This window comes from Dermacentor albipictus, chromosome 1 (genome assembly GCF_038994185.2).
Source record: "Dermacentor albipictus isolate Rhodes 1998 colony chromosome 1, USDA_Dalb.pri_finalv2, whole genome shotgun sequence".
NCBI classification, from domain to species: domain Eukaryota; kingdom Metazoa; phylum Arthropoda; class Arachnida; order Ixodida; family Ixodidae; genus Dermacentor; species Dermacentor albipictus.
Genome location: NC_091821.1, coordinates 372,658,360 through 372,673,090, shown reverse-complemented (window position 1 = coordinate 372,673,090; position 14,731 = coordinate 372,658,360). Strand labels below are relative to the sequence as shown.

General features: G+C 44.2%; 1 protein-coding gene across 2 annotated transcripts in view; it reads left to right on the top strand.

Moving 5' to 3' along the window:
- The first annotated feature begins 8,249 nt into the window (after window positions 1–8,249).
- The window catches only part of LOC135905461 (SURP and G-patch domain-containing protein 1-like), a 37,898-nt gene continuing 31,416 nt past the window's right edge, over window positions 8,250–14,731 (top strand). The window contains exons 1-3 of one of the 2 annotated variants that reach the window (XM_065436410.2): window positions 8,250–8,571; window positions 8,698–8,804; window positions 9,017–9,179. In XM_065436410.2, the coding sequence (XP_065292482.1) occupies window positions 8,369–8,571; window positions 8,698–8,804; window positions 9,017–9,179 (473 nt within the window). In that variant the 5' untranslated portion in view covers window positions 8,250–8,368. The remainder of the gene's footprint in view (window positions 8,572–8,697; window positions 8,805–9,016; window positions 9,180–14,731) is intronic. The other variant, XM_065436409.2, reaches the window with a different exon arrangement.

Genomic DNA, 14,731 nt, shown 5'->3' with positions numbered 1-14,731 from the left:
ACAACAATAATCGAGATCTGCCTTGATGCGTTTCCTTCTTTTAACGCTGCGAGCCCGGTATACTTTCCGGTAACGAACGGCATGCGCGTTATCAGCATGACATAGCATTCCCAACAGGAAAGTAGCGGGCGCAGCGTTTTCAAGAAAGGAAACGCATCAAGGCAGATGTTTATTGTTGTGTGACAGACATACACCCCAAAGGGTGCAAACTTTTTTTAGAGTGTATATCGCACATAGCCTAAGCAATGAAAGTCTCAGAATGATCCCTACAGATTCTAAATAAACGTGTCTTCAGAAATACAATTTGTCGCTACATTGCCTGAATGCTAATCATCACAGTATATCGTCGACAGTCATCGTCAGATCGGTTCTGCAAGAATTTTTCAGATATATTTGCTCCAAAAATGTAGACAGTGAGCGTAGTTTTTACAGCTTTATAGAGAACAATCGCGTGGCATTCCTCTTCGTGAAGTAGGCATGATGACGCCTTTATTGGGGGCGATGTTAAGGTGTGCGCGGGGAAAAAGAAGGAAACAGAAAATAAGAAATTGCGAAAGGTCGTGCGTCGAAGAAGTGAAAAACTTCCCTTGATTAATTCATGTAAAAACTCCCCTTGTGCATAAAACAATCTTTTCTTTTTTTTATTCCTATGTGGGAGTACACTCTAAGAAAAGCTTATACCCTTTGAGTCATATATTGCCACACAACGATAAACGTCATCTGCTTTGTCCGCATTTCCTTTCGTTAACGCTGCGAGCCCGGTACTTCCCAGTAACGAACGGCATGCGCGTCATCAGCATGACATAGCATTCCCAACAGGAAAGTAGCGGGCGCGGCGTTTTCAAGAAGGGGAACGCAAGCAAGGCAGATGACGATCATAGTTGTGTGGTATATATACACCTCAAAGGCTGTAAACCTTTTTTAGAGTGTAAGGTGATTTACTCCCACGCTCTCTTATTTCTGTTCATAGTGTCCTGCCTGTCCTTTCACCAAAGTACTGTTTTGATGGCGTCTTCCTCTATTCTACCGGGAACTTTTGTACCAGTTTCCTATCGTTCTGATAAGTGTTAATTGTAACATTAGTGCATTTCGCCACAGGTATCGAGGTCCTTTTTCTCGAACATGGTTCTAAGCGCCGAATTACTGCTAAATGTCTGTTACTTCGTCACTGCTTGGCTTCAATTCCGCAATAGGCACATGCACTCTGAAATATGAATTACCTGAGAACAGTGTGCGCAATTTAGCTTGCAAGTAGTGTTCGTCTCTTCAAATAGTTCAGCTAATCTAACACAATAGCGATGTCTATCACAGCAGGACATTAATAAGTATAACTTCCCCTCCTCCATTCAAACAGATGACTCGCGGTATATTCTTAAGGGAAAGGTCGCTGCAGCTGCAGCTCTTCACTTTACGCGGGCGCATAGTTGCCAGCTGTGTGCAAACTTGTGCAAGTCGCCGCGAATAAAAGGCGAAATGCACTTGCTGTGATTGCGTTCTCTGCGAGCAATTAGAAGCGTACTCCAACGCACATCATTACGTCTTTCTACACACTTTCTAGTCATCAGTTGCGTTCATCATTTTTCTTCGAATTTGTGATTTCCTTCTTCATCACACTACACCGCTTGAGAGAACAGCACATGCCGGGCCAGCGCTTTATGTTGTATTTTCCTAATTTTCTGTCTTTTATGTCCTGTGCCATGAAAAAAATGCGATGCTGAGTCAGAGATGATCTTGTAGTAAAAAAAAAAAAAGAATGTATATCAGAACATTGTCAATGCGAAGTGTTTGCTCGGGAACATCTACTCCGAGGTCTCTGTCGTTCCCGCAGAATACATAGATGATCCGTTTAAACTGCAAAAACAATTAAAAGGAATTTCTTTATTCCTCGTTTCGTTAGTACACGCACAAACTGGCATTTTGCCATTTATTGCTATTGCTTACGAATGTGCTTTTATATGCTACTAACCATTTTACTTGTGTCAGGTGACATAGAACTAAATTCAGGTCGTACCCTTCGTTCTACTAACCCGCCGTGGCTGCTCAGTGGCTATGGTGTTGGGCTACTGAGCACGGGATCGCGGGATCGAATCTCGGCCGCGGCGGCCGCATCTCGATGGGGGCTAAAACACTTGTGTACTTAGATTTAGGGGCACGTTAAGGAATCTCAGGTGGTCTAAATTTCCGGAGTCTTCCACTACGGCGTGCCTCATAATCAGAAAGTGGTTTTGACACGCTGAACCCCATAAGTTAGTTAAATTTAATTTTTCGTTCTACTACTACTTAAACTTCAGGGGATAGTTTGTCCATTCTAGACAGCATAAAGTCACAACAGTCACCACTTCTAAATGAAATTAAGGTCATCCACTCAAAACTACCGCGAAAGAATAAAATATTTAAAGGATTCAAAAAGTACATCACACAGATCAAGCATGATTGTTCCTCTCTTGCCTAGATAAAAGGTAAAGTCACCAGCATTCAGTGAATTGCTGACTGGAACGCGAAAGAAATGTTGAACTTATTCACGACCAGGAAGATAGGGCCCAACGATTATACTTAGTGTTTTACTGGCTAGAAGACAACGTTCGTTAAACCTGAGTCTAGGCCGAGTCTTATGTCATTGAACCTTGCAAACCTAATCTTTACAGTGATTCAAACTTTCTTTATGTTGAGCGCGTGCATAGGTTGGGGCCCTTTATGACCAAGAAAAATAGTTCTGGCAATGTAAAGTCGATTCGTTTAAACGTAAAAGAGAGCCTCCTCTCGAATGTGTCTAAGCTGAAAGCTCGCCTTTCAGCGTGGCCACAAACAATACTAGTCCAACACTCAGCTGGTTCGCGAACATTTCATTGAATTTGGCAGAGCCCAACAAAAACATTTCAAACTTTGCCACGACAAGCTAACAAACGATACTTGATACTTGAATCGAGGCTTGAATTTTACTGCAGAAACTGTCTTTCTCCAGGACTCTAGCGGACTTCTGTTCCTGTCATTGCCTGGCATGGCGGCACCCCGCGTCAGGCCGAGCATATAACTTTTTTTAACGAGTTTGCCCCCTTCATGGGAAGTGAATGGTGTTGTGGACTTTCTATGCCCCCCATTTCACTTCGGCAACAAATTCGGGCGTTATCTCGGCCTTCTTCTTGAGATTGGTTTGAGTGGTTGAAATTGGCGTGGTCTTCTTGTAGTTTATTGTGCACGATCCCAAATTATCCTCAAATGACACCGAGCCGTAGATGCTTTGTTGCTGAAACCCATCGATGATTTGTCGTTTTAGATGCAGCCCCAAAGTACACCATACTGAGTGATTCTCGCGCAGCAGTCAACAACTACATCAAAGGTCGTATTTCTCCTCAATCACTCCGTATCTTACGACAAGCCCCGCATTCATCTGAAAATCAAATCACCCTCGTCTGGATCCCAGCACACGCCGGCGCTGTCCACCCGCACCTCACCAACCTCAACGAGGTTACACACCCCGTAGCACGAGGACTAGTCAACCGTGCCGGAGACGGTGCAGGTGCACCCGCAGGACGCGACCGCCTTACAAGATACAACGACCTGGTAAAGTCATATTACCTCTCAAGAAGAACCTTCGCCACCCCTCACCGCAAGTTAAACAGGGCACAGGCAACCACCCTTCACCTGTTACAGACGAATACATACCCCTCCCTCACACGCTATCACACTATATGCCCCGACATCTACCCGAGCCAGACGTGCAAGGTCTGTAAAACTGAATCGGCAACACTCCCCCACATGCTATGGGAGTGCAAACACCAATACCAAGACCTTAATCCCGTGACCCTCTCGTCGAGATGGCACGCCGCCCTGCGCAGCTCCCACCTCGACGACCAACTCTGGGCGACCCAGCAGGCCTATACGAAGCGGCGAAGAGGCAAGACCTCGACGTCCCATCGTGGGAGGCCTAGGCCCAGCCGACTAAACTGCTGGTGCTTATTAAAGTTCACTCTCTCTCTCTCTGAAGTTGGTGACGCTTTAATAGTGATAATTACGATTAACTACCAGTGTCAGTCGTCGTCTTTCCTTCATGATCCTAGCATGATCCTAGCATAGCAGTTCTCACCTATATTTATTATCGTACATAAACTCATAGCAAAGAGATGATGCACTATACCTTGAGGGAAAAAAGTATATATGCGACACCTGTTTGATATTATTCTATATACTCGCTGTTTTTGCCTTGTCCAAATGGTGCCAGAATGTTGTCAGTAAGCGCGGTATTGTATTCGGCCGAAAGTAGAACAAATGCATGAAGGGATTTATGCCAAACGCTACGAGATGTCGTACGCCGGAGTGATATGCCCAATCATATATACGGTACACCGCAGTGTTGCGCATCACTGTGTGCGGCCATGAATGGAACCGATGCCAAGCGCCTGAGACTCGACGGGCCTAACCGTCACGCTCGTCAACATGTAGATGCTTGTCCGTCGGGTGTGTGCGACTACTCTCCTTTGTGCTACGTTCAACCCCTCTATGCCAGTGAGCGGTTTTGTTTTCTCCGTATTTCTCTGAGGCTTGCCAGAGAGGGGTTTTTTCTCGGCATTCCTCTGTGCGAGCTGACCAGTGTGTTGACAAGTGTGCTGACATGGCCCTCTACCAGAGAGCAAGAGAGAATGAGGTTGGCCGGATGGTGTAGGGTATAAGAAGGCCAGCGAGAAGCCACGAACACATCTTATCTGCCCTTGCGTGCAGGAGTACGCACGCCGAACATTTCTGTACTTTTTTTGTCTTGGAGCGTACCGCCCTACCGTAACGATGTATTTCTTTATTTAATAGTAATGGTAATGGTAAATTAATGGATTTGGGTTGCGGATGAATTGTGAATTAAAGGTTGTGGGTTCGGTTCCCGCCTGCGACAAGTTGTTTTTTCATCCACTTTAATTTCCATAAATTTACCGTTTCTTTATTTCATTTATTAAACACAAGTAATTTCCCCTATGTTGTCCTTGGTGTCAGTGTTGGTTGGCTTCTTATGATATGACTAATAAAAATCGGGCCCCTCGGTTAACCCCCTTCCTTCTCGTTGATAACATAACGAGGGTCTCGAATCCGGCAACATTGATACCTTCAGGTAGCATATGTGGGTTTATCGACAAGTTGCCTTCACCCAAAAAGATAACGTTCTCGTGACGCCTGCGGCAAAAAGGACGTTCCACGTCCGCTGCCAAGGTCTGTGAGTGGCAGCGCTGGCTAACACTCCCAGGGTTCTACTAGGACACATAAATACCCAAGAAAGTGGATGGAAAACAAGGCCGCGGTAGCTCAATTGGTAGAGCATCGCACGCGAAATGCGAAGGTTGTGGGTTCGGTTCTGTTGCGTTTCAGGGCCGATCCCACCGTTAGCGACCAGTTTGTTGCGTTTGTAGGCGATCCCACCGTTAGCAACCAGTTTGTTGCGTTTGTAGGCGATCCCACCGTTAGCAACCAGTTTCTTGCGTACTCCACGGTAGCGTACCGTACTGCTGCCGAGAAGTAGCGACGCCTGCCTATCGAAGCTCGACCGACATTACTTATTGGGTAGCGTAGCGTTGTCGGCAGGCTGCAGGCATCCGGTAGATCATGGCGACCGAGCAAGGGCGAGACGATTCGCTAGTGCGAAACTTGCACTGTTTATTCAAAGGTAGTTGAAAGAAAATAAGAAGAGCATGAAGTATGAAGTATAAAGTATATCAAAAGTACATTTCGGAGCCCCTTAAATAGGTTTTCTACAAGTGTGGGCGGGATCTTGCTTCCGTCGATGACACGTGACAGGCACCGAGAGAGGGCCCCTCCTCCTGCATTACCGAGCACGGGAAGAAGTCGATCCTCTTTTCAACGAATCCTGGGAGAAGGTCGGGTGAATGACCTCTTCGGCGCCGTGGGGTCCGGCCAAGTAGAGGGTAGGGGGATGACGTACCGCCCGTGGTGCCCGACCAAGTAGAAGGTTAGGGGATGACGTACTGCCCGTGGTGTCCGACCAAGTAGAAGGTAAGGGGATGAAGTATCGCTCGCGGTGTCCGACCAACCCTAACAGTTCCCACCTACGGCAAGTTGTTTTTTCATCCACTTTAATTTCCATTATTTTCCGTTTCCTTATTTCATTTATTAAGCACAAGTAATTTCCCCTATGTTGTCCTTGGTGTCAGTGTTTGTTGGCTTCTTATGATATTGCTTAAACAAAGATATTTGACATACTGAATACTGAGTGATACTAACCTATTGAACATACTGTACAAATATATTTTGTTGTTTGTACCTCGGAAACAGTCTCGAATTGTCTGTATAAATGTACGTGGACGTGATGCTGTCCGCACGAGCACGGCATTTCAAAAAGCCATGAGGAATCTATCTTTTTTCTTTATTTCTTTCATTTTTAACGCTCTTAGTAGCCTAGCCATTAATAATATCCAACTCACAAATATTTTGTAACGCTAAACGTGATGACGTTATGGAACTCTGGTGTGTTCGTTCAGCGTGTGCTTTCTTTCTTTAGTTAAACATCGCTGTCCTCCATCTGCCCTGACCTTTGGCGAAATTCTGACTTTTTGCAGTGGGTCTAAATGTACGTCAATTCCCGTGAGTCAGCTGCTTTGATAAAGAAGGGGCAGTTCAACGCGAAGGGCGAAGCACTCACAACGATAGCAAGGTACAGCGTTGCGCTCGGGCTGTTTCGTTCGGGGCCTCCAACCTGGGATTCAGTCACAGGGACATTTGCTCGGCAGTCCAGGAATTTCGCATGGAGTCCAAACGAATGCCTTGTTAAATTTTATCTTTTCCTTTGCTTTTGTGAGCTTTTCTATTAATGATTATTGAGTCTTCCTACTATTATTGTTTTCGTTTTAAAATATAATTGGATCTTTCAACAACGCTTATTCTACAGCAGTGCTGAAAGTTTATTTGGGGTTATTCCACCCAGCTTGTAATATTCCGCCCATACCTTAGCCAATGCGCTATTGTAGGTATGAACCACGAGTTGCACGGGCAACAACAACGAAGGCTCCTCGAACAGTGTTCAAACTATATGAGAGTGCGACGTATATTGGCAGCACGAAAAGCATCTCCTGGTTGTTCGAAGAAACAGCGCCCTGACAGCTATGAAACGTCTCTTGCAGGCGGGAAATTATATATATATATATATATATATATATATATATATATATATATATATATATTTGTGTGTGTGTGTGTGTGTGTGTAAAAAAGACATGCGTAAGAGAACATGCATAAAAAAAAAACCTAACCAATCTGTTCTACACGCAAACACTGAGCGGCCAAAAACCGAAGACAGCGCATGTCATAATAGTAAACGAAGTGTAGGCGACAAGTGGGGGAATGAAAAGGCGCGATGGTACCTATAAAACGCGGTTAAAACAAGGTCAACACTAGTGACGTAAAAATGGACGAAAGATAACGAAGATGACACAAGGAAAGGAAAGGAAAAGAAAATAATCAACCGAACTATATATATATATATATATCTTCGGTTGCGTGCGTGCCGTTATCATGCTGATAACGGCACGCGCGCTATCAGCATGATAGTATTGCCGACAGGAAATGTTATCATGCTGATAACGCGCATGCCGTTTGTTACTGGAAAGTACCGAGCTCGCAGCGTTGAAGAAAGGAAACGCATCAAGGCAGATGATGATTATCGTTGTTTGGCAGAAGGGGCACTCCAAAGGGTGTAAACTGTTCTTAGAGTGCACTCTAAGAACAGTTTACACCCTTTGGCTTGCCCCTTCTGCCACACAAAAATAATCGTCATCTGCCTTGATGCGTTTCCTTTCTTTATCGCTGCGAGCCCGGAACTTTCCAGTAACGAACGGCACGCGCGTTATCAGCATAGAACAGTTTACACCCTTTGGAGTGCCTCTTCTGATAACGCGCGTGCCGTTCGTCACTGGGAAGTTCCGGGCTTGCAGCGATAAAGAAAGGAAACGCATCAAGGCAGATGACGATTATTTTTGTGTGGCAGAAGGGGCAAGCCAAAGGGTGTAAACTGTTCTCCGTGTATACTGTTCAGTGTGTACTGGCTGCCACTCACACAGTGCTACCACAGTATACTAGGTCACTCTAGCTACCACCACGTTTCAATATATCTAAACATAGAGTTTCTCGCTGCATTTGTTATAGTGAGAAACTCTATGTATCTAAACGTGGCGTCGAAAACGTAAATCCACAAACAGCATCTTGATGGCGCCTGCTACCATTATCTCACAAAGATTGCGCTAGCTATCACCATCATCAGTTGCAGCATTTCTCCAGGGGGTCGGATGGCCAAATCTCGCGTTGATCTCGCGCATGTTTGCCTGTTTGCCGAATTGTGTTTGGTTTTGGAGTTGCGACGGATGTCTGTTATCTAGCGATGTCGGCCTACACGCAGATACTGGAAAATAAACTTAAGGAGCTAGCTAAAAGCGGATCAGCGGTCGCCAAGCAGGAGCTTCTGATCCAGCAGAAGAAGCGCGAGATCGAGGCCAAGCTTGCGCAGAAAGCCCAGCAGCAGTCGCCCGGCGTAAGCCTAAAAGTAAAAGCACCTCCAAAAACGCAGGCAGTGCAGCAAAAATCGTACGTAAAACATTGTATTGTTTATATCTAGCGAAAGAGTACATTGCTGCTTGCGGTTTTGCAATGTGAATGGAAACTGTTCAGCTAAATAAATTGCCTAAACTCTCCGTGTGTACGAATTTGCAGGCGATTTGACGCGCCTCCTCCATCCGATGCTGCGCAAGCAAAGGTCAACAACTTCAAGAATGACGGCAGTTTTCTGGAACACTTTCGCCGTATGCAAAATTTGAAAGGTGAGCCGTAAAAAGCGCCTGGTTTTTGCTCGATGGTGCATCGGAACGACCCAAATGATACAGATATGAGGAGTGTCTGCAGCAGTTATAAAATCAAAAGTGTTGCCGGACGCGCTCGGCAGTTGTGCATGTATCTGCTAATTTCAGTGAGTTCCTGTGATGTGTCGCTCACTTTGTGGAAGTCGCTCTCACTAAGCATTGTGCTGTTGCAGCCAGTGGAGTCCAGTCAAAAGCACAACCGTCGCAAGTTTCAGGCAGTTCTTCACCTCAAGAATCTAGTGGACAACGACCAAAAACGGAACCGCCTGAAAACGGAGCTGGAACATCGCAGTCGGCTGGCCTAGTCATAAAGCTGCAGGCCCCACAGCCAATCAAGTACGGACTATGCATGTTCTTGAAGGACAGTTCAGCAATGATAGCAGAGTTTGGTGAATCACGTCGATGTTGTAACTGTTTTTCTTCATTTTATCGCACTTTCGATCGCTATCGAGCTCAATTTGGATCGAATTTCTTGGCCGCGATTGGCTTTCTCGCTCAATCTGAGGAGAGGAGCCATCGCGGCTGAGAATTTCGATCCAGATGGAGTTCAATCGCGATCGAAAGTGGCCGTGTGACACTGGTATTACATGGCGATTTGTGTTGCTTGTCTTTAACATTTATGTGTGTGGCAGACATCGTTTTCATTGTAGACAACAGTTGCATAATATATTACGAAAAAGTATTTGTGACAAAACATAAGACTTTGTATATCTTTCTTGCCCCAAGTACATTAACCTGCGTGATCATAGATCAGTGTTTCTCGAAAGGTGTCTGAAGGCATACATCAGGTATGGGAAGTCATTGCCATTATTAAAACATTTTTTTATGTTTGGTTTACCAAGCTACATGAATCTTGTGCACCCAATACTTAATTTACCGAAAAATTTGCCTTTTTACAGAATTAGTCTTTTGTTGCAGTGCAGCAGCTACGTGTGTTGAAGCATTTTAACAAAAATGCTATGATAAAAAACACGAATTGCATTCTTAGGCTTTCCCATTCTGTATAATTATCCTCTTCAAGCTCATAACCTGAGTGCAAGTTCCAAAATTCACTGAAAGCTGCTAAATTTTGTTAGGATCCTTAACTGAGATAAAGTTGACCTGCTTTGTCATGTGTAGACTTTTGGCAACAGCACGTCAGTGCAATGCCAACTCCTGTTTGGAAACTCAACAAAGCGAGATTTCAATGCAGATGAACACGTCAAGAAAAGGACATGGCTAGTCGTGTCCATGTGGCTAAATTGTAAGATTCGTCTTTAATGAAGACTGTGCAGCGTGTCCCGCAAGATGTCTAATTGGTGCTTAATAATACTTGAGGGGATTGTACAAAGATATCTTGCTGTTTAGGCCTACTGTGGGTTTTTCTCAAGAAGCTAACAAATTTAATGCTGCTGTGGCGTCAATTCATCTGCAAGGATTTATGGACATTTTTCTTATGTGAACACACATATGCAAGTTTAATTTTCACTTTTAGATGCAGGGCCAAAACCTGCTTTTCTGCAATCGATATTGTGATGAATGTTGCATTTCCATTTCATTATAACCATAGAAAATCTTTTAATGTAATATGTGACCAACCAAATTTTAAGTTTACACCTGATGGTACTATGCCTGCGTTTGTTATACATTCAACTTTATTTCATTCGATCCTTGCGGGACTGATGAAATCGATCAACTTATCCAGTGGGTGGAATTAAACAAAATGGATAAAGAAGTCAAAACATCAATTTGTTTGGCAGTATTTGCTAGAGTCTGACACACTCCCGAATCAAACGTGCACACACTTTCTATGCGTCTAAAGTAGAAAACTAATGTAGGAATTACATTAAAGCTCCTAAACAAAGTAGAAATCTAACACAAATCCGATATTTTCAGCAAAAGATATGTGTGTTGCACAATGTACGCCGGTTTATTATACTCTGCTTTGCTGCAGTACACTTCTGTTATGCAGTAAAGCATAGGAATGCCGTGAAGGTAGGGGACGTATTCTGAAACGTTCGCCGCGGCGAAGTTTCGCACTGGCCACGCCTCCGCCGTTGCGGCGCGCTCTGAATGGCTGCTTTGACAAAACCGGAAATTCAGGTGGCGCAAGTACATTTCCGGTTTTGTCAAAGCAGCCATTCAGCGCGCACCGAAACGGCGGAGGCGTGGCCAGTGCGAAACTTCGCCGCGGCGAACGTTTCAGAATACGTCCCCAAGTTTCATGCCGGAAATATTGTGGCCAATTCTCAAGAAAAAGAAAAGGTGCACATTAGAACCGGTTAAATACTCTAATCAGACATTGTAAGTTACGATTATTGCTTGAACGTCTTCCTAGGGCAGGCCGAAATCTCTCTTTCAGAGAGACGATAGTTCACTGACTTCCAACAGAGCAGATACCCTCCCCCCCTGCTTCCCATAGTCCAGGCCCCTTCCACGAAAAAAGGAACCCACAGTGACACGTCCACCAGTTGACACACGACGCTACCTCACATTTCTCCACCAACGTTGCATAGCACACCTCTCTTTTCAATTATACACTGTCACAGCTAACACACCCTTGTTCGTGGCCTTGCCCACCTGCATTACCCCCTCTCCCGTACCGTACCTATATATATGATGTGCTAAGGAAAACACATGTCACTTTGAAAAAGACAAGTACACTTGTTGAAATGTTGGCTCCGGTTTTCACCTTGTTCTCGTTTTGCTCATCATTTTAAGTTTACGTCTTCCACGTTCCCCGTGTTTTTCCTACTTTGTGTGTAGCCATTATACGCCTTGATATTGTGTTTACTGACCCGTCCTGGTTGCTAAGTGGCTATGATGTTGTGCTGGAAAGCATGACGTTGCAGGATCAAATCTCTGCTACAGCGGCTGCATTTCGATGGCGGTGAAATGCAAAAACACCTATGTACTGAGATTTAGGTGCACATTAAAGAATTCTAGGTGGTCAAAATTAACCCGGAGTCCTTCACTAAGGCATGCCTCATATTCAGATTGTGGTTTTGGCATGTGCAATCCCATAATGAAAGAGAAGATATTGTGTTAACTGGAAGTCGGAGCCAAGATCAGGTTGTCATTGGTACATTGGGTTTTCAGTATACAGGTGGAGTGTAACTTGTAACTTGTTCTAGTGTTATTTAATGTATACTACAAAAAAGTATGGAATGATGTGCAAATCCTTGCACACACTAAGTTTTCATTCAGATAGATAGGGGATAGTTACAGGATCTTAAAGCATGCTTTACTGTGTCAGTAGCACACCTGGGTGTGCCCATGCCTACTTGGTCTTGTTATGTTCTCTTAGCTTCCTTTGCCTAACTGCCTCTAGCAGTGTTGCAAACTTGATGCAGGCTTCATTTAAGATAAACTAATAGGGCAAGACTGGACTTTAGTCAACCAAGGCAACAGGCAGGTTACAGGAAGGGATTCTCTACAATGGGACACATCCATGTCATCAATCAGGTAATTGAGAAGTCCGCAGAGTACAATCAGCCTCTCTATATGGCTTTCATAGATTACGAAAAGGCATTTGATTCAGTCGAGATAGCAGCAGTCATAGAGGCATTACGTAAGCAAGGAGTACAGGACGCTTGCATAAATATCTTGGAATGTATCTACACAGACTCCACAGCTACCTTAACTCTCCAAAAGAAAAGTAGGAAGATACCTTTAAAAAAGGGGTCAGACAAGGAGACAGAATCTCTCCAATGCTATTCACTGCGTGCTTGGAAGAAGTATTCAAGCTATTAGACTGGGAAGGCTTAGGAGTAAGTATCAACAGTGAATGACTCGGCAACCTTCGATTTGCAGATGACATTGTCCTGTTCAGCAACACTAGGGACGAGTTACAACAAGTGGTTGAGGACCTTAACACAGGGGGTGTAAGAGTGAGGTTGAAGATTAATATGCAGAAGACAAGGATAAGGATCAATAGCTGGGCAAGGAAACAAGAGTTCTTGATCGTCAGTCAGCCTCTTAAGTCAGTGAAGGAGCACGTTTACCCAGGTTACTTACTCAAAGAAGACCCGAATCTTGAGAAGGAAATATACAAAAGAATCAAAATGGGTTGGAGATTCGGCAGACATTATCAGATCCTGGCTGGAAGCTTACCATTATCATTAAAAAGGTGTACAATCAATGCATTTTACCGGTGTTGACATACAGCTCGAAAACAAGTTAAGGACCGTGCAAAGAGTGCTGGAGCAAAGAATGTCAAACGTTAAGAGACGAGAAGAACAGTGTGGATCAAGGAGCAAACAGGGATTGTCGATATTCTAATTGACCGTAAGAGAAAGAAAGAGAGCTGGGCAAGTCACGTAATGCGTAGGTTTGATAACCGGTGGACCATTAGTGTTACCGAATGGGTGCCAATAGAAGGGAAGCGCAATCGAGGACGGCAGAAGACTAGGTGGGGTGATGAAATTGAGAAATTCGCAGGCGTTAGCTGGAATCGGTTGGCGCAGGACAGGGTTAGTTGGAGATCGCAGGAAGAGGCCTTCGTTGTACAGTGCACCTAAACAACATAAACAAGTTTAGGCAGGGGTGCAGTATTTCTTCATGACTCTGTTCTCATTTCTTTGGCAGAAAAAGTTTGATTGCTAGCAAAGAAAAGGAATGGTACCGCCTTCTGGAATTGCATGTCTAAATAATTGTGCCAGTATACCAGTGTAATGTTGGGGATTTCAAGGGATTTTCACTCTATCAAACTATTTTTGTGTGCGAAAAGTTATGAAAACTCACTGTGCTCAGTGTTTGGTTAATTTAGAATGCAATGTAATCCTTATTTGTTCATTAAAGGGACACTAGACAAATATTAAGTCAGCTCTGACTGTTAGAATGCCATTCCAGAAACCTCACGATGCTTGTTTTGGGCCAAGAAGTAAACCTAGTGTAACAGAATATTGTGTCTGAAGAGTCCATATACCTCTAGCGCAAGTCAGATCGCATGTCTCTGAGCAGGAAGCCATTGATGTCGCATACTTCATCACCATCCTTTACTGCCATTGGCGAGTAAAACTGCCCAGCAGCTGGTGCTATTGTTTCTTGTGCAAAATGCAAAAGTGCTGCCTGAAACCGAGCCAAGACAGAGCCAACAATGTGAAAGAAGAAAGGAAAGTACGCACCGAATCATAAGCACGATCTTCGAAGTTTGTTGCAATGGGCCTCATTCTCTGCTATTTCAATTTGTGGGAGTTTCGTGAGCCAGCGAAACCGTGGCAGCACTACACAGTAACGGAAGTACTGAAAGTGAAAGCGCTGATGGTACAGAGTTGAGTGAAAGCAAAATCATTTGATTGCCTGCATTGTTGTCAAGGGTAATGTCAAAACGTTCTTTTTTCTTAGAATCGAATAAAAGTTGACAAATGGCATTTTCATCTGTCTCACAATGCAAATCAATGATGGTTTTATTATGAGTAGTCGCAGAATTATAATGAGGCGTTGCTATGTCATCAGGAATGTTCTGGTGGAGTCTCGTGTCCTGCGTTTGTGCCAATTTCTCTATTACTAAAGCCCTATACCCAGTAATATTGACGTCTTGGGCGTTCTTGAGCATTAAGCTATCACTCTCACTTGCATTAATATTTGCCTTTAGTGTCCCTTTAACTGTTTACTAGTACTGAGCAGACAGTTCTAAATTGGCAAGGTCATGGGGACCTAGTGGTAATGGGGACCCGTCTTTATATCATCTCGCATTTTTTTTTAACAAACTTTCACTGATGGCAAGACTGACCTCTTGGCTATAAGTTTAAGTTAACAGCCAAGTTTAAACATTTTCTTGCTGTCTCTTTGCCTTTCCAACAACTCCCGCTATTCTTTTTCTCTGTTGCTTGACTGACAAGTGGGAAAAGGTCTGCAGGCTGGTTTCTCTTATGAGTGTCTTACTGTAACCTTGCTGTCTCTTTTTC